The following is a 12183-nucleotide window of genomic DNA, read 5'->3' on the forward strand; positions in this document are numbered from 1 at the left end:
TAAGAAACAATAGAGGTACCATTACATTGCTGAGGGTATTCTATAGGCCACCAACAAGTGGGAAGGACATAGAGGAACAAATTTGCAAGGAAATTACAGAGATGTGCAAGAATTATAGAGTAGTTATAATGAGGCAATTTACTTATCCTAATATAGACTGGGATAATAATAGTGTAAAAGGCAGTGAGTTTCTAGAGTGTTCAGGAGAATTTTCTACATCAGTGTGTCTTAAGTTCAACAAGGAAGGAAACATTGCTGGATCTGGTTCTGGGGAATGAGGTGGGTCAAGTGAATCAAGTGACAGTAGGGGAACATTTAAGGGACAGTGAACATAGCATCATAAGGTTTAGGTTAGCTATGGAAAAGGATAAGGAGCAATCCAGGGGGAAGAGGGGGAGGGCCAGCTTCAATGGAGTGAGAACAGATCTGGCCCAAGTAATTTGGAATCAAAGATTGGCAGGCAAAACTGTAACTCAACAATGGGCTGCTTTTAAACAGGAGATACCTCAGTTACAGTCAAGGTAAATTCCCACAAGGGGAAAAGGTAGGACAAACAGCTCCAGAGCTCCCTGGATGATGAAAGAGATAGACAGTAAGATGAAGCAGAAAAAGGGTGCATATGACAGATCTCAGGTAACTAATCCAATTGTGAGCCAGGCTGAATAAACATAGAAACATAGAAAATAGGAGCAGGAGTAGGTCATTTGGCCCTTCCAGCCTGCTCCACCATTCATTATGATCATGGCTGATCATCCAACTCAGTAGCCTGTTCCTGCTTTCGCCCCATATCCTTTGATCCCTTTAGACCCAAGATCTATATCTAACTCCTTTTAGAAAACAGTCAATGTTTTGGCCTCAACTGCTTTCTGTGCTAGCGAATTCCACAGGCTCACCACTCTCTGGGTGAAGAAATTTCTCCTGGTCTCAGTCCTGAAAGGTTTACCCCGTATCCTTAGACTATGACCTCTGGTTCTGGACTCCCCCACCATCGGGAACATCCTTCCTGCATCTACCCTGTCAAGTCCTGTTAGAATTTTATAGGTTCCTATGAGATCCCCCCTCACTCTTCTGAACTCCAGCGAATATAATCCTAACCGACTCAATCTCTCCTCATACGTCAGTCCTGCCATCCCAGGAATCAGTCTGGTAAACCTTCGCTGCACTCCCTCTATAGCAAGAACATCCTTCATCAGATAAGAAGACCAAAACTGCACACAATATTCCAGGTATGGCCTCACCAAGGCCCTGTATAATTGCAGCAAGGCATCCTTGTTTCTGTACTCGAAACCTCTTGCTATGAAGGCCAACATACCATTTGCCTTTTTTACCGCCTGTTGCACCTGCATGCTTACCTTCAGCGACTGGTGTACGAGAGCACCCAGGTCTCGCTGCATATTCCCCTCTCTCAGTTTATAGCCATTCAGATAATAATCTGTCTTCCTGTTTTTGCTCTCAAAGTGGATATCCTCACATTTATCCACATTATACTGTATCTGCCATGCATTAGCCCTCTCACTCAACTTGTCCAAATCACCCTGAAGCCTCTCTGCAACCTCCTCACAACTCACTCTCCCATCCAGTTTTGTGTCATCTGCAAATTTGGAGATATTACATTTAGTTCCCTCATCTAAATCATTAATGTATATTGTGAATAGCTGGGGTCCTAGCACTGATCCCTGCGGTACCCCACTAGTCACTGCCTGCCATTCAGAGAAAGACCCATTTAGCCATACTCTTTGTTTCCTGTCCGCCAACCAATTTTCTATCCATCGCAATACACTAACCCCAATCCCATGCGCTTTAATTTTAAATGCTAATCTCTTATGTGGGACTTTGTCGAAAGCCTTCTGAAAGTCCAAATAAACCACATCCACTGGCTCCCCCTCATCAACTCTGCTAGTTACATCCTTGAAGAATTCTAGTAGATTTGTCAAGCATGATTTCCCTTTCGTAAATCTATGCTGACTCTGTCCGATTCTACCACTGTTCTCCAAGTGTTCTGCTATGAAATCTTTGATAATGGAATCCAGAATTTTCCCCACTACCGATGTCAGGCTGACTGGTCTATAATTCCCTGCTTTCTCTCTACCTCCCTTTTTAAATATAGACAGTTCAGAGGGGAAGTGAAAAAACAAATATGAGAAGCAAAGAGAGACTATGAGAAGAGACTTGCGGATAACATAAAAGGGGATCAAAAAGTTTTCTATAGGCATATAAATAGTAAAAGACTGATAAAAGGAGGAGTGGGGACAATAAGCGATCTAAAATGGGATTTACGCGTGGAGGCAGAGGACATGGCTGAGGTACTAAATGAGTACTTTGCATCTGTCTTTACCAAGGAAGAAGATGCTGCCCAAGTGATGGTGAAAGAGGAGGTAGTTGAGACACTGGATGGCTAAAAATTGATAAAGAGGAGATATTAGATAGATTGGCTGTGCTTAAAGTTGATAAGTCACCAGGACCAGATGAAATGCATCGAAGGATTCTTAGGGATATAAGGGTGGAAACTGTGGAGGCACTGGCCATAACCTTCCTTAGATATAGGTGTGGCTCCGGAGGACTGGAGAATTGCAAATTTTACATCCTTGTTTAAAAAAGGGTGTAAGGACAAACTCAGCAACTACAGGCCAGTCAGTTTAACCTCGGTGGTGGGGAGGCTTTTAGAAATGATAATTCGGGACAAAATTAATAGGCACATGGACAAATATAGATTAGACTGCATGGATTTGTTAAGGGCAAATCATTTTTAACTTAACTGCTTGAGTTTTTTAATGAGGGTTGATGAGGGAAATGTGATTGATGTGGTGTACATGGACTTGATAAAGTGCCAGATAACAGGTTTGTCAGCAAAGTTACAGCCCATGGAATAAACAGGACAGTAGCAGCATGGATACAAAATTGGGTGAGTGGAAGGAAACGGAGAGTAGTTGTGAACAGTTGTTTTTTGGACTGGAGGAAGGTATATAGTGGGGTTCCCCAGGGGGTGGTGTTGGGACCCCTGCTTTTCTTGATATATATTAATGACCTAGACCTAGGTGTACAGGCCACAATTTCCAACTTTGTGGATGACACAAAACTTGGATATATTGTGAACTGTGAGGAAGATATTAATAAACTTCAGGAGGACATAGACAGGTTGGTGGAATGGGTGGACAAGTGCCAGATGAAATTTCATGCAGAAAAGTGTGAAGTGATTCATTTTGGTAGGAAGAATGAGGAGAGGCAATATAAAGTAAAGGGTACAATTCTAAAAGGGGTGGAGGAGCAAAGGGACCTTGGGTCATTGAATCATTGAAGGTTGCAGAGCAGCTTGAGAAAGCGATTAATAAAGCATATGGGATCCTGGGCATTATAAACAGGGGTATAGAGTACAAAATCAAGGAAGTTATGATAAACCTATATAAAACACTGGTTCGGCCTCAACTGGAGTATTGTGTCCAGTTCCGGGCACCACACTTTAGGAAGGATGTTAAGGCATTAGAGGGAGTACAGAAAAGATTCACGAAAATGGTTCCAGGGATAAGGAACTTCAGTTACGTGGATAGGTTGGAGAAGCTGGGTCTGTTCTCCTCGGAGAAGAGAAGATTAACTGGAGATTTGATAGACGTGTTCAAAATCATGAGAGGACTGGACAGAGTAGATAGGGAGAAACTGTACCCTTTGGCAGAAGGATTCAGAGCCAGAGGACACCGATTTAAGGTGACTGGCAAAAGAAGCAAAAGTGGCAGGAGGAAAAACCTTTTTATAAGAGATGAAAAGGGAAAAGAGAATGGGGGGGAGGGGTGGAGAAAAATCATTTTTTTTCTTTCTAGATAAACTTCTGTTTTCCATTGCAACAACAATTTAGGAAAGTCAGTTTCAAAGTTAGGGAAAGCAGCTTCTTAGACTTATTTATTGTTGAGATACAAGAAAAGGAAGGTGGAGTCATATGTATCAAAAAATACTGGAACTGAAAAAAATGCAAGACAAGAAACATTAGAACATGAAGGAAATTTACACTTATTTGGTTTTATCCGTCTTTCATTCTTTCAAACAAGCTACAATCTCCAGAACTTAGAAGTGAGATGTTTTAGGTGGACAGGTGGTGCTGCATCTTTGATTTACTGATGAAAATGCCTGTATTCTAACTGCCTGTTTATTCGATAAGTTTAAAGCAACCTAACATGAAAAAAAATAAAGAATCGAGTAAATAAGGAGGAAATGCATCCATTGGCAGTAGAATTGGAAACCAGAGGATGTCGAGTTAAAGGAATTGGCAAAAGATCCAGTGATGGCAAGAGGAAACTGTTTTTTCTGCAGTAAAGTGTTATGATCTTGAAATCACTACCGGAAAGGGTGGTGGAAGCAGATTCCATAATAAGTTTCAAAAGGGAATTGGCTAAATACTTGAAGTGGAAAAAATTGCAGGGCTATGGGGAAAGAGCAGGGGATTGGGACTAATTGGATTGCTTTTTCAAAAAGCCGGCACAAGCATATTGGGCAAAATGGTCTCCTGATGTGCTCTATTATTCAATGATTCTATGAAGCTGCTTCTGTTTTAAGCAGCTGTTATTGTCCTTAACCACGCACGATGCTCACACAGAGACCTTGTATCTTCTTGAAATTGGGAGAGAGAGACGGAAAGGTAAGGTAATAGAGCACAATGCAGAATAGCCAATGTAACTTTATTTATTTTAAAAAATTTATTTAGAGATACAGCACTGAAACAGGCCCTTCAGCCCACCAAGTCTGTGCCAACCATCAACCACCCATTTATACTAATCCTACATTAATCCCAAATTCCTACCACATCCCCACCTTCCCTCAATTCCCCTACCACCTACCTATACTAGGGGCAATTTATAATGGCCAATTTACCTATCAACCTGCAAGTCTTTGGCTGCAGGAAGAAACCAGAGCACTCGGCGAAAACTCACGCAGTCACAGGGAGAACTTGCAAACTCCGCACAGGCAGTACCCAGAATTGAACCCAGGTCGCTGGAGCTGTGAGGCTGCGGTGCTAACCACTGTGCCACTGTGCCGCCCTGTTGTGGGACAACTGGCCAAACTCTAGCAGAAAGTAGGATTCCTTTTAACCATGTGATGCTTCATTGTTGAAAATATTGGCTACAACTTTTTTTGAAGTTTGTTTGGATGGTTTGATTTTGTTTCATTCTCTTGCATTCACACTTACAATTGTACTGTGCCTTAAAGTACATCTCAAGTGCATGTAGTATTCATAAAATGGTCCACAACACATTCGTGTCTATGACTATAAAAATAACTTTTGCTTATGAATACAACAATGCACAACCTGTTGTGGGACAACCTTAAGAGTGGACCACCTTAAGGAGCTGGAAGTGAAGGTTACTGGAGGAAGTGATGTCATGTTACACATGACCAGGAGTTGTGGGTGTAGCCCAACAAAGTGAAATGTGTTTGGATGCGGCTCGTGCGGTAACTGTTTGTATATAAAAGTTATAACAAAACCCATGGTTTCTTTGAATATTATTTGCAGCCCTGTGAATCTTACAATAGTTCACATACCAAGGAAACAAGTAATATTACATAACCTTGGGCATTGTATGACTCAGATTAGCATCTGTAAGCACAACAAGGTGAAATGGGACCCCATCCCACCCCCCAACTTTTTTGTTATGGATTACTGCTTGGAACCTTAATTCTTCACTTTTGAGTTTACATTTAGTACTATGTCAAAACTTCTATACCAGGATTGTCCAACCTTTTCGCATGGGGGGGGCCACATTACAATTTTTATCTTACATGGGGGCCGGTGAGACAATTTCTGAAAGATGAAGGCATTAAAATTTATCTTACTATTAATCAAAACAACAGCAAAGCTGCATTTTTGTGAAGAAGCTTTAAATGAGAAGACTAATATATTGACTTACTTTCTGGTCACTATGTTGGACACTGATTTAGTGAAATACCTGGCATTTTTGTTGCTTGCACAAGTAGTTAATGTTTGCTCACACATTTTTTGTCGTGATGCAGAGTATTCTGCTAGATATCATTCTGTCAGGAGTGATCTTGATCACTCTCTCTCCCTTTCTCTCTGACCCCCCTTCTCTCTGTGTCCCTCTCTCTGTTTCCCCCCTTTCTCTCTCTCTGTCCCCCTTGCCCTCCCTCTCTCTTGGCCCCTCTCTCTCTCTGTCTCCCTTTCCCTCTTTTTCTGCCCCTCTCTCTCTATTCCCCCCTTTCTCTCTGTCCCCCTTTCCTTCTCTCTTTGTCCCCTTTTCTCTCTCTTTCTCTCTCTCTGACAGTTGCAGAGAGCGGGAGCGCTCAGCAGACGGTTGATCATTGTTAAACCTCAAGTCAGTTTCACAGCTGACAGATCCTGACATCGGGAACAGCAGTTTCTGAATTTTGGACTGATTCGGAGTTTTTTAAAAGGCTCCCGGAAAACCCCGAATCTGTCTAAAGTTCAGAAACTGCTATTCCCGATGTCAGGATCAGTTAGCTTTGAAACTGACTTGCAATCTTTTTTAAAAGCCGCTCTGACAATGTGGAATTTCTCACTTCCAGTCACGGACCCCTGAGGAAGAGGAGAAATGGCCCTGGGTACAGTTTACATCTGCGGGCCAGATGGAAACGTATGGCAGGCCGGATTCTGGCCCGCGGACCGTATGTTGGACAACCCTGTTCTATACTAATCAGGGCAAAGTGTATATAAGATGTAGATGGAGTTTTACGTATATGTAATGTGATTGAAGAACTATTACGTGCAATATTTGCAATTGGTTTTCCCAATATTTTACAATCAAAGATAGCATTCTAAATAACCTTCAGTGTGATGTGTTCACAGGCATTAACAAAATAGCTCTTAACTACTACACTGTCAGAGGTGCTGTATTTCAGAAAAGATTTAAAAATGAGGATCTATCTGTTCTTGCAGGTGGACATAAAACTCATGGTACTATTGAAAGAAAAGCAAGGGAGCTCTCCAGGCATTCTGGCCAACATTTATCTTTTAACTAATATTACTAGAACAAATTAACTGGCCACTTATCACGTCACTGTATGTGAGACCTTGATGTGTACAAATTGGTTGCTGTGTGTTTTAAATTATCATTTTAACCTAACCACTCGGTGGGAGGCTGACACCACCCGATTTAACTTCATTATTCATTAAATTAATGCATTACTCATGCACCACAATCCCTCCTTGCCTCTGCTTAGATTGGTTGTTATTCTTATATAATATTTAAAGACTTTAAACAGAAATTATTTTTAGTGAGTGTAGGCTTTCCACGGGCTGGATTAGGTTAAGATTATAGCTAATGATTACACTTCAAACGTACTCCCTTGGTTGTGAAGCACCTTGGGACATTCCAAGGACTTGATAAGCACAATAAAAATGCAAGTTTCTTTCCTTCTGTCCTCATTTTCCTTTAAAAATCTCACTGAGTTCAATTGAAAATAAGCAGTCTTAAAGACAGTAAGCTATATCAAAGGAAAGCTAATTAATAATGATGCAAAACTTACTCCGAACAATGTAATGGTCCTGGCTGTGTCCGTTTTGCCAGGTTGTTCACCCGTTTGTGGACTGGAAAGAGTCCTCCAATGATGACGTCTCCTGGAGCTCTGGCTGCTACAATATCATCAGGAAACTTGCAAAGCCTGACTGGGTGCAAAAGTAAAGCCCAGCAAGAAACTGTGAGCACAATATGTGTGGAAGGCATATTCAACAATTCGTCAACATATCAAGCTGGTTCTGAACTTAGATGCATCACCTGAGAGGTGATTAATGCCTTTGTTAAAGTGGATTGTAATGTAACACTACCCTCAACTGCTTTTACTATCATTCAGCAGGGAGGAGCTATGCTTGTATCAAATTCCTCTCTCTGTGTCTGGGATTTTACATGCAGAGCCAAGGAGCGGCTGCCGGGGCTGGAAACAGATGGCACTGGTGCTCCCAACCCGATCCCTGATTATGTTGCTATCTCGCGTCGGCTGACCAATTAACTGCCAGCAGGTGGGGACAGGCGAACTATTCTGGGGAAAGGGTCCGGTATTGAGTTGGCAGCCACGGCATAGCTGATGCCAATGGATGTGCTGGTACCATCTTTAAATAACTTCCAGCACCTGAACGCAGTTGAAGCCTATCCTTCCTGAAGCCTTCCTTGACTGAAACAAACCTTCCCTGAAGACCCAGTCGGGCCTGCCAGTGGGAAAAGGCCAACAGGTTAGCGAAGCAGTCATTGTGAAGGCCAGAGGAATGAGGCACTTCTTGCCATAGCAAAAGGAAGATCCAGGGTGGCCCTAAGGTGCAGTGATCACTCCCTGCATGCTCTCCACCAGGCTGCTTGGGAAAGGCTGGAGGTCCTCTTCCCCAGGACAGAAGGAGGAGACCTCCCTGCCTAACCAAGAGAGCCTGGTCAGAGATGGTCAGCAGCCGTGGGGCTATCTGGAGAATCTGGCTGCCGCGCTGCAAGCGCGTGACTGAACTTCTTTGTTCCGCCAAGATGAGTACCGAACACCTCAGTCCCTTTAGAGGTTTACAAATAGATAAGTGTGAGGGTGTGGTTGTTGCGGAGGGAAAGTCTACACAGTCAGTGGCAATGGGGTCAGGCTGCAGCAATTCCTATAAATGGATGCAGCTCGGTCAACAGGTGTTGGTCACTGCAGAGTGGCCGAATGTTGGACACATTCGAGTGCCCCCAAAATGGACATCTCGGCTGCCATCCACTTAGGCGCTGTGCCAGTCTTTGTCAGGCCACTAACATTGCTCTTCTTTGTTCCTGCTAGAGAAGAGAGCACACAATACCAAAGAAAGGGCCCAGACTGGCGGCAGGGTGCCATTTCTCGCCATCCTCACACCCATGGAAAGGCGGCTCTGGAACTGGTAGGGCAAAATGGCCGCCACTCCATCATGGATGATGAGGCAGGAGTGCAGGTGCAAGAGGCTGAGTAGCCTCATGACTGGGCACAAGGGAGCCTTGGGCAGGCATGAGGGATGGTGTTCCCATGTCCTTCACTGCATATACATCCATTCTAAAGACCAGCCGATTATGGAGGCTTGTGTTTGGAAGGCTAAAACTGTTTGATTTTTCTGTTCTTTCATGCAGGTCAACCACAAGAACAGAGAGCTGCCATCTCTGGGGGACAACTGCCCACCTCAGAGGGTCCAGCATCACATCATTCTCTCATACCCTCCACCAGTGCAGATACTGCTGACTATGAGATGCCTCACATGTCTCTAGTGGGCCCTTGGAATGAAATGGAGAAGTTAAAGGCCATGCTCATTTTCACCGGCACTGGTATTAGGTGACCACCAATACCAATAGGGCTCAGCTTATCTGTCATCATGGCACAACGATCTGTGATAGCCTCTCAGGAGAAACGCATGCCTCATTGCTTCTATGTAGCAATAAGTAACCAAACAATCTTAAGTTGAGTGGTCATAAACTGTGGCTCTGTGTCGATTGGTGTTGTCCTCAGGTGTAACATGGCTACATGTAGATCCTGTTAAGTTTCATGACATTTTACAGTCAGTGTCTTAACTGTACGTATCATTCTCTTTGTTTGGCCATTTGACCTAGGGTAATATGGAGAAGAAGTGGCATGGTTTACAGCTCATGGCCTGCATATGTCTTGGAATGGTTTGGCAATGTATTGCAGACCATTGTCCGGTATTATCTCTTCTGGGGCACCAAACAAGCTGAAAATTGCACTGATAGTGTTGGCAGCAGATGCACTCGAAGTGTTCCTTAACTATGTATTACCAGAAATTTAGACTAGTAATCGGTGACTGGCAACTAATCGTCGCTTTTAATTGTGAAGAGATCGATGGTTATCCTTAACCAAGGATCTGACAGAATGTCATGAGGAAGGAGTGGCTCTTTATGCTGGCATGGTTGGTACTGCTGGCAAGCATCACATAACTTTACCACTTGCTCAATGTCACTGTTCATACCTGGCCAGTAGACAGTTTTGAGCATAAGTTTTCTAGACTTCTCAACACCCATAGGGCCAATATGTAACTGTGAGAGGATGTCAGGGTGAAGTATCTGCAGAATTATTGCCTGCCTGCCTTTGAAGATAACACCACTAGAAATTCCCAACTAATCTTGGTATGGCTAGAAAGATCTGAGCTCCGCAAGAAACCTCTTGTATGCTGTAAGGCCATCCTTTAATAATGAGTTGCCATAGTGTCTTCAAGACTGGATCTTTTGAGGTTTCTTACTGTAATTCTTCATGCTCCTTCTGCCCGAAACGTATCAAATCAATCAGGTATATATCCTCCAGCTTGATGTCAACCTCATCAACCAGGACGTCTAGTGGAAGATCTTCGCACTTTCTGGAATTAGGTAGTCTGCTTAAAGCGTCAGAGGTCACCATGAGATTCTCTAGCTTGTATTTGACCTCACAGTCATATCCTTGCACTTTTATCAACAGTCTTTGCAGCCAGGGAGGCATGCTTGTAAGCGGCTTCTGCCAGATCATCGCTAATAGCTTATGATCTGTTTCGACTACAAAGTGTTTTGTCGAAGAGATAAGTGTGAAACCTTGCAATTCCAAACACCAGTGCTAATGTTTCTCTTTCTATGTTGGAATAGTTGGCCTGTGTGGGGGATAGGCTTTTTGAACTGAAAACTATTGGGCATCTGTCCTGCAACAAACATGCTCCCAGGCCTTTTTTGAGGTATCTACTTCGAGAATGATATCCTTGTTGGGATCTTGTTACTACAAACATGCATCCATAATGATTGCTTCAGCAAGTCGAGTACATGCTGGTGGTGCTGATACCACAGAAATGGTGTTTCCTTTCTGAGGAGTTCCCGTAGAATCAAAGACATCTCAGAGAAATTTGAAATGTAAGGAGCTAAGAAGTTGAAGAGACCAAGACATCTTTGCAGGTCTTCTTTGTCTTGTGGGCTTGGTATGGACTGAATATCCTCTATCTTGTTGGGATCTGGTCTTCTGCCTGTGTCTAAATAAATGAAGCGGAAGAAGTTAATGTGTCTCGTGTTTGTAGTACATTTCTTACTGCTAAATACGAGGCCCTCGTTCCTGGCTCTTTCCATCAGCATATGTTAATTCCCATCATGTTCTTCTTTTGTGCTGCCCACAACTGTGATATCATCAACAATATATATACACCCTGGCACATTCTCTGTAATGTGATCCAGGCGCTGCTGAAACACTTTTACAAGATAGCTCTGTCTTACATGTGTGACTAGGTGTCTTGCTCAATTCCAGCCAACTGATCACATGCTGTATGACATCACTTCCTGTGATGGTGTGTGGCGTACTTACATTGTTCAAGTGATATCACAACAGTGTAGTCTTCAGTGACAGTGCCACTCTGACGTCTGGAGGTAGCCCATCCTCTGTCTGTACATCCTTGCTACAGGGTACCTTCTTTTCTGTGCTCAAGCCTGCTCGTGGTTCCCTCTGCAGCCTTCTGCCGCTTCCTCACCACAAGATTGCCCTTGCAGCTGGCCATGTGACTGCTGTCTGGATTCCTGTGGCTGCATCGCCCTCTCTCTCAGGTTCTCCTTCTCGATGGAGGACCTGCCTCCTGATTGGATGATGCCCATAGCAGGTGGGCACTCCTGGTCTTAACGGCCACTCTCCCAGATGCTTCCTCCAACAACCCACCCCACTCCACCCCTTCTCAGCCTTCTTTCAATGTAACCAAGTGCCAACATCCAGATGGCACTAATAGAGGCTGGACCCCAAAGTTTCCCCACTTCTTTCAACACTACGCTATGGCCATGCTGTCCCAGCCTTCCTGTGAAGGAACGCTGCCTCACCTGATGGCTGCTGAATTCAGCAATGATCTAACTTGCCACTTCTTTGCCACCCTGATATACCTGCCAAGTTCTGGCGCCCCGTGGCCCAGTGCATTTGGTGATAAATGGGAATGGGCCTATAAAATCCCAGTCGAATGGCACTTTAAGTGCCTTAAGTACCTTGTTTTTAGATCCGTGCGCTATTTCAACTAGAAATGCTGGCCACTCCTTGTAAAATCGATACCTGGCATGATGCTCCGTTCTGACGCTACCCCTTATGATTTCATCACCCCCCACCCCCGCGCACCCCCCCCGCCGTCTGCAAAGTGGCCAAAATATCTAGTTTTAAAAAAAGTTCCCGTCAATGTTAATTGTGATTTTAATGATAACTAGAACATAAGAAATAGGAGCAGGAATAGGCCCTTTGGCCCCTTGAGCATGCTCT

The 12183-nt window shown here is 43.7% G+C and overlaps 1 protein-coding gene across 1 annotated transcript in view; it reads right to left on the reverse strand.

The window, feature by feature from the left end:
• Positions 1 to 7707, reverse strand: part of LOC137352619 (G-protein coupled receptor family C group 6 member A-like) — a 29253-nt gene extending 21546 nt beyond the window's left edge. The window contains exon 1 of the mRNA XM_068018354.1: positions 7486 to 7707. Within this exon, the coding sequence (XP_067874455.1) occupies positions 7486 to 7682 (197 nt within the window). The 5' untranslated portion in view covers positions 7683 to 7707. The remainder of the gene's footprint in view (positions 1 to 7485) is intronic.
• Positions 7708 to 12183: the final 4476 nt, after the last annotated feature.

This window comes from Heterodontus francisci, chromosome 3 (assembly GCF_036365525.1).
Source record: "Heterodontus francisci isolate sHetFra1 chromosome 3, sHetFra1.hap1, whole genome shotgun sequence".
NCBI classification, from domain to species: Eukaryota; Metazoa; Chordata; class Chondrichthyes; order Heterodontiformes; family Heterodontidae; genus Heterodontus; species Heterodontus francisci.